Source organism: Ascaphus truei, chromosome 1, assembly GCF_040206685.1.
Source record: "Ascaphus truei isolate aAscTru1 chromosome 1, aAscTru1.hap1, whole genome shotgun sequence".
In the NCBI taxonomy this organism is placed as follows: Eukaryota; Metazoa; Chordata; class Amphibia; order Anura; family Ascaphidae; genus Ascaphus; species Ascaphus truei.
In genome coordinates this window covers 408,738,309-408,753,731 of record NC_134483.1, presented here as the reverse complement: position 1 = coordinate 408,753,731, position 15,423 = coordinate 408,738,309, and the positions used below count along the sequence as shown (strand labels likewise).

Genomic DNA, 15,423 nt, shown 5'->3' with positions numbered 1-15,423 from the left:
TTCAGTCATTGGGTCCTGAGCTGATGTACTGGGGTTTCCAATGTTCTGTACATATCTGTAGCCAAGGAAGGGCATTCAGCCACATTCCATGTTGACAAAGGAGAAGATGCAGACTGAGGCAAATACAGAAAGCTGCTTATAGCCCAAGCAGTAATGCTTGACATTCCTATACCAAACATTTCAGCAGAAACCTATGTCGATATTGGGGTGATTAGGAGGGGGCACTGAGAGAGAGTTAGACAAAATGGAGTCAAGATTATTGTATTTTGTATTGCACAGTTTATGGGACATGGGATGTGCACTAGTGCAGGGCTACTGCTGTATAAAAGATAAGTGTCTTATCAGAAAATGGCTAACCACAAGTTTCTCTTTTTAGAAATAGGGTGTTACAAATTAGGAAAATGTACTCGTCACGATCACAAGTTGTTTTTGTGCATTTTGCAAGTAATTTGCTATTTATGTATTATCAGCATTATTTGTATATTTTTCTATTCTCTGCGTCACCTACATATTATTGCTGATGTGGCAATGTAAACACCAATATTTTGTTTACAGTATATAAGCTCTGTTCAGAAATTACCCAACTAGAATCATTATTTTTGACTCTCCCTGTGGCCACTTGTATTTGTAATCAATAAATCTGCATTTCTTGAAAGAATATTATTATTATTCGAAGGATCCAGGAGTGTGGAAAAAACGGAGCACAGCTGCAAAAATCGGAGGGCTACAATACTGGAGCTAAATTAAAAATCTTTTAATGAATGAGTGACAACATGGCAAGATGTAGTAAGCAAGCAACTCTAATGCATTTCACACATCTTTCAGCGCTTCGTCAGAGAACTCTGATTTACTCAAAATTTTACAATTCATATACAGTGGGAGGAACATTTCTGGACTATATATTAGCTCTAGGGTGGTGGTCCATTTAGGAAGAGAATCAAACAGTGTTGTTTCACTACAGTCACTGTTTGTACTATCAACCAAGGACATTATATAAACACCTTTCCCGTATTTGGAGCATTATATCCTCACAAATAGCCCGACTCCAAGATGCATTGAAAGTAGTTTCCTCTCAAGCAAGTGGATACTTTTTTCATCAGTAAAAAGACGGTTACCTTGTATTCAACAATTTGGAAGCACTGATCATGGAAACTTCGTTTCTTTTTTGCTCGGTTATTATTTTTATTATTTTATTTCTTGATTTTACACCTACATGATGAACAAACATCAACTCAAAAAGGATGTAAAAGCCAAGCTAATCTTCTTTGTATTTTCTCATTTTGGTAGTGCTAGTAAACATAACCAGTAGCCTGGAGAAGGTAAGAATATAGGATTAGACGCATGTACTGCTCTATGGTTCATCTGAAGCTCTATTTGTGCTGTTTACATACAGCATTGGGACAGAGCAAATTATCTAAACCTTGGGCGCCAAAGTGTGCTCTGCAGAAATACGGCGCCCAATTTCAGTGCGTTGGTTTTTCTATTAAATGAACCTGTTCAAGTCTGAATTGTTTCTGTCAAATAAAAAATAAAATAAAAAACACTTAATACTGCAGCATCAACACAGAACCACAGCCTTCATCAAGTGCTCATAAAAACCAGTCCGGTGGCTGGAAAAACGATAGAAGTCGCTGCTGTGTTTGAAACATAATTTGATTTGTAAACACAAAAATGTATCAAATGGAATCTAGGGCAAATGATTTTCTGTAGACCAACGCTGGGTACGGCAGCAAGATAAACACAGCATGGAAACAGAACATCAAAAGCATGGCATGTTCTTCTCAATGGGGGTCTTGGACAACATGGAGGAATAATGGCTACTTCTATCTATAGAAGAAATGTCATTAAAGGTAGAATCATTGTATTCAGTAAAAGAACACAGCAACCACACTCGTTAGTAAGACAATGACGTTAACAAGCCAGGCGTGCAAGTAATCAGATTGCTTAGAGTAAACTGTAAGCAGTCCAGATTCGCTTTAATTTTTCCATGTCTGTTGGGACTCTTACTACTGTATTTATTATCATAATCCCCTCATAAACAAACTTGTCTGTGCGAATATGTTATTAAGCACTGCTTGCAGAACACGAACCTGGAGGCATTTCCCCCCTTTATTGTAGTTGTAACACTTGCCCGTACTCTACCAGTAAGTATTATTAGTGCACCTTGAGATATTATGGCTCATATTTCATTCCATAAAGACAACATCCAGCCCCGGAAGACACCTGCAGCCTAGTCATGTGCACTGAAGTGAAAGAGAAGCAGGGTGTCTCCCTGTGCCAGAAGGTGCTTAGTAAATACGGCCCTATATCTTCAACAGCTGCAGTTGGTTCAAGTACTCATTAATGTATAGAGCACATGGAAATAAAGAGAGGAGAAAATAATGATGCCACATTCCACTACTGTAAAGCAGTGGGGAATTTATGCACTTTACAGCAGTCCTTCTGTAATGAAGATGATTTAAGATCCTAAGAGCGAGATATGTCCGTACTGTACAATAAAAAAGATTGCACTCAAAACAGAGAGCGTCCCTACTGTATCGTAAAAAGGTTTTTTGTTTCCCTTTAGTAACTGCTTTTTGAGCTTACATTTTGAATACATATGCACAAGGAAACAGCACACTTACTACTGAGCTACAGTATGCAGCACGAGTCCACACCGAAATGATCAAAACAGGAGGAGATGAGGCTATTTGAAATCTTGATCACAGCCACCTCTAACTGAAAGATGAGGTTCGATTACATGACTTTCCTCAGATCAAGAAGAACAATGCTTCTGATAAAGAAACAATATGCTTTGAAAATGAGTCACTGACCAAAGGTCTATGGCAGGAGTGGCCAGCTCCTGCCCTCAAGGGCCACCAACACGTCAGGTTTTAAGGATATCCCTGCTACAGCACAGGTGGCTCGATCAGGGGCCACCTGTGCTGAAGCAGGGATATACTGAAAACCTGACCTGCTGTTGGCCCTGGAGGACTGGAGTTGGCCACCCTTGGTCTATGGTAAGGTCTGCTTTGAAGACTGCATTTTGTGGGAAAGTGTACAGTACTAAGCTGCAGTAACAAGTGCGTTAACATGCAGTGTAGATCAAACTGAAACAAGTACATTGCATTAGGCAAGACCAAATCATAAAGAAAAAATACAGCAGAGCATTCTAATATATCTCAACTCTTATCTGGTGTATCCATAAAGCATGATGCATGCAACAGACATTTTGATCACTAAAACTTACCCATCAGCCATTATCCCTGCCTACAAAACAAAAAACATTGCCCACTGCCCCAATAATGCACCTGAAAACTAGAATTGCACCTTAAAGTTGGAATCCTTAAAAAAATTGCTATTAAGTTGCAATTACCAGAAACACTTGCAATGCTATCGTATATACTCTTTTGCAGTATCTATGGCAACTGTAGCCATTTGCTTTTCTTTACAATGCATATTAATGCCCTGGCTCAGACTATGTTAAATGCATCTTTTTGTTTCTTGCGGATGTCCATCTGTAGGTACAGTATTTATTGCAATAGTGAAAGTTTTTGGCTTAATCAATAGTAGCCCGCCGAAGAAAAGATCAGTGTATCTCGAAAACTCGCACAAATAATATAATTTCGTTAGCCACAGAACGGTATCGTCTATTTATTTATTATATATATTATATATATATTGTGACACACAGGAATATCGCTCTACACTTAAATAAGTTGTGTCCAAAACACCTGTAAATAAGTCATATGTAGTAGAACTTAACAGTGGTGCTAAAGGTTAAATAAATATGAAAACAACAGAGGGAAAGCAACCTTTAAATAGCACACGGATATAGATGGAAGTGTAACAAAAGAAATTTTATTGAAGTGAATAAAACAGGGGATAAGGTTAAAAGGTGAGGGGGGCTCAACACTACCTAGACAATGTGGACCTGGAGGCAAGGGTCTAAGTTTAGATCATATCGATGAAAGAAAAAGAACCCAGTCTTATAGCACTCGTACACAACAATTGTATAATGATAAGTTTAAAATACTTTATTTATAACTATGAATAAAAAAATAGGGTGTTAAAATATGATTAAATAATATGTAGAACAGCACGTGACTGTATCCTTTTGTAACCCACCCTTGTATAGGTGGGTAGATATAGTATGATCCCTGATTGGTACTAGAGATCAAACGCTATTAATTATAGCGACCTAAAATATAGGAGAGGAGTTGGAGTGGGAGTTTTGCTGAGGGGGGCCCCTACCTTTTTCCACCTGACATGGAGTTTTGACCTACCTTTCTGCCCGTGACATCTACATACTGAGCGGTGACGTATTTTTTACTCTGTTACCTTCACAACTTGTGTACCCACACTATGCAACCATTGTACAAATTATATGGTAATTTTTCATGTGCTCACAAGATCTCAGTGTAGGTTGATTGTTACACAGGTGTGCTTAGATAGAGCCTCCTGTGTCCTGTGCATGTCTTGCTTTGGATCTAAACTTAGACCCTTGCCTCCAGGTCCACATTGTCTAGGTAGTGTTGAGGCCCCCTCACCTTTTAACCTTATCCCCTGTTTTATTCACTTCAATAAAATTTCTTTTGTTACATTTCCATCTATGTCCGTGTGCTATTTAAAGGTTGCTTTCCCTCTGTTGTTTTTATATATATATATATATATATATATATATATATATATATATATATATATATATGTGTGTATATGTGTATATATGTGCGCACGCACACACACACACACACACACACACACACACACACACACACACACACAGAATCCTGCATCACTGGCTATATGTTCTATACTTCACCCATGTTTTAAAACTGTACTTTTTTCTCATTTTTGTTTTCCTTTTCAATTTGTGTTATTTTTTATTGGGGCACTTTTAGTGCTAGCATTTCATTGCCACGCAGGGGGTTAAAACCGTAGTTCTTTCTCACTCCTCAAGGCATATTTATTTTGTTCTTTGTAATTCCTAGAAATGAATTGCCACTTCCAGCACCACTGGTACCCTGAATAATTATTCCTCCTCCCACTGTATGTTACCTTGCAGGAAACGATCTTTGAAAGGGTCGACTGGGAACACCTTCAGAGACCAGATCAAATAAATCACACTGACCAAGCAGCAGAGTGAAAGGGAAGGTTCAAGATTCTCATGCAACGGTTGGTACAGCCACGAACAGTTTACATCAGTATTCAGAAACTAAACTGGTGCAGCCGTGACAGCTAGATTGTGTACTGATTCCCATTTTATCTGTTGCACAACACATGACGGAAGGACTGGAATCCTTCAAGCAGCACTTAAAATAGCACATGAGTGTCGTCTGATGTGCAGCAGTCCTGTATGAGGCTTATGAAAATAAATAAAAGTACAGAAAACGGGAGAAAATGTCTCTTTTCACACAAATGTGTGTCTAAATATACACAGAACTGTGTATGTGCGAGGACATTTAGACATGCATAGAAACTACAGTAGAAGCTATTGGAAACGATCATGCCTGTGTTTTCCATGCAGAGAACTTAACCATTGTGTAGCTTGCTAAATTAAATAAACTGATTCAAATATGGTTGTATAAGGCCCCAAAAAAACCCATCCCTTTACTTACCCTAGTTTAAAGGCAATCATCTAAACGTTGACTACAGTCATGAAAAGTAGTTATACACTTGATCATTGTAATAGAGAGCAACGGAGAGAATGTTATTCAATGCTGAGTGTTAATTACTCTTACACTTAGACATAACAGTACAGTTAATAAAAATGCTGCCAATTAGGACACATCAATATACCCCCTGGACATACGACTAATTAGGATGCACCATTATGTCCAGTCAGTAAAGTAATTATCTAAATTTCTCACAAAAATTAAGACCATTGGGGGCAATATCTAAACTGCAAAATATGAGCTAGTGCCATCAGCTCATAAACCATCAGTGCGCACACAACTTTTACCGGATTACATCCAATGATTTTTTTTTTTTAGAGAACACTTAATAAAATAAAAAAATCCTTTAGCTAATGAACCCTACGGAAACGTAAGAAATAGGCAGACTGATAATTCCCACGGTTACACAAGTAGTGTACAGTTAGTACCAGAGACTACACCATACCTTAGATAAATCCCTGAAATTGCTGGGGAGAGTAAGGTCCAGCTCTTCTGATTCATAATTGGTGATAACCCAGGGGAATACTGGGTACTGATTCAAGTCATTGTAGGATCGCCCTGTGAAAACAGCACAGCCGTATTTAGGAATACTCAAATGAACATAGGTTTGGAACATGTGGAAATATACAGCAAGGTTATAATCTTCAACTTAAATTGGAGTCTTCTTACATTGCAGAGTGTTACTGTTCCAAGTGGTCAGAGCAACTCTCTCCAAGGACAGTGACAAGTGGGGAGAAGTTTGACTGGTGCTACACTGGTCAACCAGTAAGTCAAGAGGTCCTAAAATGAGCCCAGCGAGGACAGAAAGGGGGGTCTGTCTGTCTGTGTATCATCTTGTTCTTCAGTTCTCATTCCACAATCTCTGCCATTATGGTCCATAACAGCACATTTTGTTTATCTTGAGTCAACTCAACTTTTGACTCATTTCTTGATTATTTTTTTTCATTGAAAAAACCTTCCCAATAATATATATACCAAAACCCAAAATTGTGGGTTATTTAACTAATCTAACACAATAACAATTTGTCAGTCTTTCTATATTTCTATTTCACTAGTCGATTGCCCATCTCTACAAACACCATCCACTGAGGTCATATTCCCACTGTTCCCTAGCCCAGGGGTCTCCAAACCTGTCCTCAAGAGCCGCACACAGGCCAGCTTTTCTGGATATCCCTGTGCCTCCGTGCTTGACTGGGCCACTGATTGAGCCACCTGTGCTGAAACAGGGATATCCATAAAAGCTGGCCTGTGTGCGGCTCGAGGACAGGTTTGGAGACCCCTGCCCTAGTCTATATGAAGAATTTCGCTTCCCCCCCTTCTAAAATGAGTACACATCTTTTTTGAACATTCCTTAACATACCACACGATATTTCCAAAGTCACCTTGCCAATAATATTCCCCCCCCCCGCCACCCCCATAGAATAGGATTAAGTTTGCAGTAAGAAATCGTCACCATAACAAACCTCTAGCTGACATCATTTGACAACCTTTCCAATCTAACATTGTCCTAAATGAGTACCCTTAACAGCCAAGTTTGCATTTAACAGGAAGGAAAAGATGAACATGCACTTAAAAAGAAGTGTGTACTTTGTGCACAATAGACTGTGGCCACCTTACCGGCTATGGTGTTCAGAAAAATCAAGTACTCAAAGTTTGAAATTTCTCTGTGCTGCCAACGTTGAGTCATATTTGATGCTTTAAAAATCTGTTTGGGATTAGCCAAAGAGATGCGCCTGACAAGCAAAAAACACACAACTGTTAAAATCAACCTGCAAAAAACACAGCACAGTGCATAAATTATAAAAATGTTCCTATATATACGTTGTCCTTTTAAACTGTCTTTGTTGCAATATTCTCTGTATGTTATTTCCTCTCAACTAATCAAGTTTCTATTGATCAGGATCAGAGTAAATAAGTATAATTATCTAGGCTATAAAATAGCCAGGATTAAGCAGCAAATCTGTCTCCCTTATGAAGTCTCGCTCAATGACGAAAGGTGTGTGGTCGACATCACAACGTCATCACATTGTCTGAATAAAGGACAATCCAAGTGTGTATAACTGGAGGATGTCTACAGTTCTTTGCAGCTCTGTAGCGGCCACTTACAAGTGACTCGCTTTCAGCAGGCGGGTATTTCAAAAGCTACTACCAGCTGCAACCTGTGTCTCCCTACGATGGACCAGAGGATTGATGTATTCGAGTAAGGACGGTGGTTCTATTATATATCCACTCAGAGATTTGCTTGAAGTGCTGCGGAAGCAGGGAATACATCTCTTGCCCCCCGGATTGGATCGGATGTTGAGGCTGTCCTGTGCAGGCCATGTTGCATAATAATATCGGTTAAGGACTGCCATCTAAGACCAAGTATCCCAGCATGATTGACTCCCTGACCCTGAGGATACCTAGTCACTCAGACTAACAGAGGATAATGGGATGCCTTTCACTAATTGGGATTATACACGGACTACACTATTCCCTCACAGACTTTGTGACTAATATTACACTGTTCATAATATCTGTGGTGCAGCTCGAACTGCAAGACCATATTGGATGTCTTGATTACCGCTTGTGTTTTTTTGGTTTAAGTGTTTTGTGTGATTCTTACCCTTAAATCGAGTTTTGGGGTTATATTAATATTAAAAATTGTAGGCTAAAGCTGTAAAATTCCGGGCATTATTGAAATCCCTGCTCTCTGATTGGTTAAAATTCCGGGTATTATTCATTCAGTAATGCCCAGAATTTTGGGCAGCTTGCAAAATGTTTATTTCTAGCCAATCAGCTTTTCCTTTTGTCAGAACAGCTCTGTGGCAGGGTAGGAGATTGGCCAGGAAGCAGCAGCCAGGCAGTGACTCCTCCCCCCTCCCTCTGTGAACAGAGCTCCACCGACAGTTGAGTTGAGGGAGAGAGTGTGTTTGTAGCAGCAAAGTAAGGCTGAGTCCCCAGTGTGTTCTGTGACGAGCGCGCCCGGCAGGGGGGGGGGGAGGGGGAGATGGCGCATGCACAGCGCTAACCGCGATCTGCGGTCTCCAGGAGAGAGGGAAGCTTGCGACGGGAGGGGGCGTGGACGGGGATTTGCGGGGCGTGGTCATTACATCACGCGGCTGGTTCGCCCTCATTGGGTGAACCGCCGGTGGGTGCGTGGCCACGCCTCCGTCGCAAGGTTTGAACTCAATTTGATTCAGTTGTAAAAAACCTTGCAGCACGGCGCGGCTGCACCTTCAGCGGGACGGTGTCTACTGGGCCAAGCCCTATTGAGGGGCGGTGCTCACACGCACAGCGCACGCCGCGCGCACAGGCAGTTACTGGGACCGCAGCCTTAGTCTATCTGCAGTTTGTTTGTAGCTACAGATTTTATCTATCTAGTGTGTGTGTGTGTGTCTGCTGCAGAGTTTGTATGCGTGTGCGTAGCTGCAGAGTGTGTATGTGTGTGTAGCAGCAGAGTTTGGATGTAGCTACAGAGTTTGTGTATAGCAGCAGTTTATGTGTTCTGTGTAGCTGGTGTGTGTATGTGTGTATGTGTGTATGTGTGTGTGTAGAGCTGCAGTGTGTTGTGTGTAGCTGTTTGTGCGTAGAGCTGTTGTGTGTGTTTGTGTGTGTGTATATACAAAGGGGGCGGCAGTGTGTGGATATAGATAGCTGTAGTGTAAGTGTTTATAGAGGTGCTTTAATGTATTTACCATTTTATTTTAATGAAAAAAAAATTCTATATAAACTATAGAAAAGTGTCTATTATTTATTAGTAAAGCCTACATTTAGCCTATAATAGTAATAATCCTGGCCAATAATGCCCTGTTCTTCTGGGATTATTACATATACATATATATATATATATATATATATATATATATATATATATATATATATATATATATATATATATATATATATATATATATATGTTCTTCACTATTCGGTGATACCTTTTTTATTGGACTAATCATATGCAAAGAAAGTATGCACACAACTATGAATACATAAGCAGTATAAAGATGTAATATATGCAAACTTCTCAAATATGGACTGGACTATATAGAATCTAGTGAGCAGAGATAGAGATTACATTTAGAGTAAATATAAACGTATTATAATAAAATACCTTGTTTGGGGTAGTCCAAAATTAGTACCAATTCCAACTCTGGGAAGACAATGAACCACCTTCTTTATTGTAGATTGGTCTGGGAAGTTGAACATAACTGCGACTGTATATAAAAGAAAAGTGCACAACATACAAATCACCAAATGGCATGATATGATGGCATCAATAAAGACAAAAGAAAATCCAATCATTCCCCATTCATACCACTTTGGTATACAATGTATGCCCCTTTTCAAGTCAAAAAGCGCGGTTTGTTTCTAATGTCTATGTAGCTATGGATTGGTAGGCAGGCAATTGAAACCAGTCATTTTAGAAACGCAATGAAATTAAGCTTGTGCAAATAAAATCAGGGCAAATTATCCTTTTCATCTGGTTGAATCAGCTCACAGCTTGGGCCAATGGGTAGGAAGTCATTGATTCTCTGAGCTGCCATCATTAGCAGAGCAATAGTTAAACACGAAAACTTTATTTTAAAAGGGCAGTCCAATCTAAGATGAAAGTGAAGTAAAGACAGTGGCAAGTTAAATAGGTTAAACGTAGCGGACACCTTTATAATGATAATAAACATTTTAAACAAAGTATTTTATTAAAAATGTTAAACTTCAAATAAATGGTTTTACAAATGTTTGGCAAGTTACCTCATCACAGATGGGCATTATATAATCAACATTGCCGGCTTAGCTTTGTTCTTTTGTTTACAAAGTAATTAAGGTGCCATCATTAGTCAAACAAATATAAATAGGTAGCTGATGGGGTTGGTTTTTAGTGTTCCCGTCAAGAACCAATTCCTATTAATTTCATAGGATATAAATAAGACTGTTACTTTAAGAATGACAATCTAAGAAACACAATACTAATAAATTACTGGGAAAAAAATTTGTTTGAGCCAAAAGGTTGAATTTCTCCTTTAATTCTGACCCACTTCTTTTCTGTGGTACACAGGCTCGGGAAAAAAACCATCTGCTGAAGACTCCATTTGGTTTAGTATCTCTAGGACAGTGCATCATATGCCATAGGTTTCATACTGCAGTACTCGATCAGCTCCACATTAGGCTTTAGGTTGTGAACGTATGCTTTCACTCCTCATTGTGGTCACGACTAATTATGGCAAAATATTATAGTATCTATCACAAGGCACCACAACTTGCAATGATCATTAAACAACTGCTTCAGCTGTCACACTAGACTAGACAAATGCTAAAATACCTATCTATATGATACTAGAACAAAGCAGAGAAATATCTATGGAGTGCTTCTCCATCTGTGAAGAATGAAACAGCACTCACTTGGTTGATAGAAAAAAAAAAGGCTAAATGAAAACGCAACTTAATTAATACTAACTACTGTAATGGAATACATGTTAAAGCAGCAAAACGTGAAAAAAAGTCAATGTTTTTTTAAATAAATCAGTTCTTTAATATTAGATAATACGGTCTGCATTGTTTTTTTTTTTTTACTAACTCCTAATGCCATTTTTTTTTTTTAATTTACTGATCATCCTTTGGACCGTTTATAAAGTCACATACACTTCCTCTTTTGAAATGCACACCTTTTTGTGCTCTGCACTTTGGCAAGAAAGTATCAAACAGATATGTTGCTGTGTTCCAAGTAGCAGACCAGTCAATTACTCTGAAAGCTGTAAGAATAATGTGTTGTACTTTGCAATATATTGTTACATATTAGCTGCAGCATATCACAGACTGCAGCACAAAGATAGAAGACAGGCATTTTGTGAGGCCCACCATCTGGATTTTTACAGATTTATAACAGGCACACCAAATGATTGCCATCTTAGCTAAGAATGTAGAATTGTTAATTTACACCTACAAATAAGAAAAATGAAAAAAAAAAAAGGGGATATAATATTGCCGCTTTAAATGACATTGCTCTATATTAACTAAAACTAGTGTCAAATAACATCGCAAAAATGGCAATAATGTGACTTCCTTTTCTTCTTTCCTTAAACATTGATCATTTTAGAAAAATGGTTATTAGAATAAAAAAAAAGCACGTCAAATTAACCACTACTAAAGTGCACTGCCATTAATTATTTGAACATGAACCATTGGGTTATACTTGCAGAAATAAAAAATTCCAGTGATCTATTTTATCAAAGTTGGTCACCCTCCAAATCATTAACTTTAAACATTCATAATTTACATACTAAAATTGAATTATTCTGTGCATGTATATAGATTATGTTCTGCAGTCAAACATCCTGTCTGACAATACATACAAACAAAAACCGAGGAAATAACTTTACTTTGCATACTTGGCCAATAACTAAAATCCATGTCTACAACAAAGCCCTTCTCAATACAAACCTGGGCATGCCAGACATATACTGGACAACCGAATACAACATGGATACAGTTAAAAACAAATTCTTCAGTGAAGTTAGCAAGGGGATAGTGAAAGTAGTCTAAATAAAAAGAGGGCAGAGAAAACTTGGATGAATCATAAGAACAAATTGAATTACAGCAACTATAACAATGAGAACATGTATATATGTATATCAAATACATGGTTGAAGCTACATAGTTCTTTCCAGTATAATGTTACCTCTGTTTGCCATGAAAATCTCCAGTGCTGTGTTTTGTAGAAGGTAACGACGGGAAAAAATGGCCCGAATCTCGGTGAATAGCCATTTTCCATGCAACCCCTCAGTATAGGCAAGAATCTGCAACAATAAAGACAAAGAAAACGTGTTCTTATATTAATTAATGAATAACAATCTGCCTACACCGATGGCAAATACCACTAGGTAACTCAAAATTGAATAAAACATGAAAAAACCCATAAAAGTTAGATGGCAAAATAAATAAGGCGGGTAATGTTTAGCCCAACAGTGGTACTGGGACCTGAAATATCTTGCACACAGGCAGCAGGAACGCACTGGGAGACGTTGGCCTTTATAGTGGTAAATGCATTAGACCGTAGGAATGCTGTAATGGGGTAAGGATGTGTGTTAATAGAAGAAATCCACTGCATACAATGCAATGATGCAACAAGTATAAATTGTATTACAGTCAAAAATAAATGTAAAGTTTTCAGGCCAATTGGACCTTCATCAGACTGTGTGTTTAAATTCTATAGCCTCTACATGTATTGTTCCAGCCACCAGCATTTATCATACTGACAAACACTTGCAATTCATGAGAGAACCTGAAAATTAGTTCCAAAATGTGGCCTTTTTCTGCATACTCACAAACAAAAGCTCCCCAAGCTAATCTAAGTTAAGGGCAGGAACAGATCTTCATTATCCTATGTTTGGCGAAACGTGGCAAAAACCATAGAGTATTTTATTAGCCTGTACTGTGCCAATATATACAACATGGTGTTGATTAATGGCGCTGTACAAAATAAAAGTCAATAAAGTAGAGCTATTAAAATAATTTGGCTGCAAGAGAAAAAGAATTAGAAGTCACCATTGTGTTTCGCTATTAGAGTCAATGCATTTAATATTCTACTGCAGAAAATTGCGCTTTATTGTAGCTTTGATATGGATCAATATGCTGCACAGGTAGTCTCTACACAATATGTATCTATGTCTAAGGCTGCGTCCATAGAGGGAACAGCCATGCGGAGGCTGAGGGAAAGCGGGTGCTTTCCCTGGCCTTAGTATGTGCGCCGTCCGGGGGCGTGTCTATGGGCGGGCCAGTGATGTCACGGAGCTGATTCGCCCTTGGGCGAACCGCTCATGTGACCGCCCTATCGCGCGAGAAATCAGTTTTGACTGATTTTACGCACATCGCGCGCGCCCCCACCCGCGCTCACTGCCTTTAGGCAGTTTGATCGCTCAACGTGCGTCCGCGCGGTCTGCCCCTGTATGGTCGCAGCCTTATGTTCACAAAAAGGAGCTTCCATTTACAGGTTCCCTTTATTCTACCGTCAACTTTCCTTTAATGTCCTTACTTGTTAAACTTCGCTCCATTTAAGTAACACAGAAACATATGACTAGTGTCACTATTAAGGGATCTCATTGTCATGTAGCTGGCAAAAATAAACAAATTATTGGTTCGATTGGTTTTCTAAGAAAGATTAAATTACCTAAAGTAAAAAAAAAAAACTCATTTATTTGTGCCCAATGAAAAATGTATGCTCTTTTTATTAGAGGCTTTAAAAATCCAGCACAATTGATTTAAAGATTTATGAAAGAGGTGGCAGAACTTGAAGAGTCTGAGAAGTGAGGTCCCACACATGCCCCTCCTGCTCTGCAACATTAACACACACAAAGCAGGCATCACAGATCTGGTTAGCCATGAATGGCAGCCTAAAACCACTTCACCAGGTCTTCAAAACTGGGAGTAACACAGCCAGTCTTCCACTGTCATTCCAAATCAGCTCCAGTGGTCAATGCAGGCAGGATTTCAGACTGCTGATCTCACAAACTTTGTGGTAATGCGCCTTTTAGAATTTGTTTTAGGACAGAGAACAAAAAAATACAATGTACATACATGGAGACCATGCCTTGCAACCTTTGCGGTATGAAATGTGTTTCATGAGAAACCAGTCCCCAAGTGCCTGTTGCAAAACTGAAATAATCTAAATGCAGGAACTCCAGTATTCATCTGTTGCCTTGCTATGAGTTTATGTGGAAGCTTCCAGATATTGAGACAGCTAAAAACAAATACAAACGCCCGTACATCCATTGATATTCTGTTGAGACTGGGAATATACAGGCTCTCTCCCTCCCCGCCCCCCCACCCTCATATTTTAATTTGATCTATTGAATTTGAACAGGTAACACTTAGGATTTCTGTGCCTCCGCTTATGTAAATCTTCCCACTGGCAGATCCTTGTGTAAATTGTGTTACTAATATTAAGTCAGTCCCTTGTCCAAAATACAGACTATGCAAACCTACATAAGAATTTCTGAACAATAGCACAGACATAATAGATAAGAGACATATCCTACACTCAAATATAGACCTTCTTCTTTAAGAGCCAACTTCATCATTTCAAAGACATTTAACCAGAACCGTACGGGATGCATTTAAGATTTAAACATCGCGTACGTATGTACAAAACAATAGAAAAATCAGGTTTATTAGGAAAATAACAAGCATCGCAGTTAACTGAAAATATTGGTGCAAACACGCAGGTGACTCCTAAGCAAGGCCTCCATTCTATCATGGAAATACTATCATCCTCATCTATAGCACTACTTCAAAGTCTCTGGAGTTCAATTAAAATTGGATTAGGTGGAAGACTGTCTTCTATGGGACTTTCGGTTTCATGCATTGACAGCACCCTAGACAGAGGTCTAGCCCTCCAATGAACCGGTTGCCATGGAAACTACATTACTACCATTGCTCTGCAGTTATGTCAAGTTTAGTAGTTTAAAAAGATATACGGTATCTTTCACTTACAGACACACACACACACACTACTATAAAATCCATGCCAGGTATCTCGCTCAGATCAAAGGACAAATATATTAAAAATACATTTAAATGTTAAACATAAAGAGCAATGTCTGGGGGGCGAACAGTAGAAATTTATATAAATGTTTAGAAACTGGATTAGAAAGTTAGTGGATCCCACAAAACAGAATGCAATCAATCAATTACTTTTTTTTTAAACTCTTAGTCTACATGTGAACAGGAGGATAATGCATACTGCATAACCATTGCATCATGGAACGACAAGGCCAACAGCATCTCCCAAAAT

The 15,423-nt window shown here is 38.7% G+C and overlaps 1 protein-coding gene across 4 annotated transcripts in view; it reads right to left on the bottom strand.

Moving 5' to 3' along the window:
- The window catches only part of LRBA (LPS responsive beige-like anchor protein), a 608,431-nt gene that overhangs the window by 175,158 nt on the left and 417,850 nt on the right, over positions 1-15,423 (bottom strand). For all 4 annotated transcript variants that reach the window (XM_075613691.1, XM_075613682.1, XM_075613662.1 and 1 more), the window contains 4 exons: positions 12,313-12,430; positions 9,751-9,853; positions 7,272-7,387; positions 6,100-6,212 (listed from right to left, as the gene is read on the bottom strand). In XM_075613691.1, coding sequence (XP_075469806.1) covers positions 6,100-6,212; positions 7,272-7,387; positions 9,751-9,853; positions 12,313-12,430 — 450 coding nt within the window. The remainder of the gene's footprint in view (positions 1-6,099; positions 6,213-7,271; positions 7,388-9,750; positions 9,854-12,312; positions 12,431-15,423) is intronic.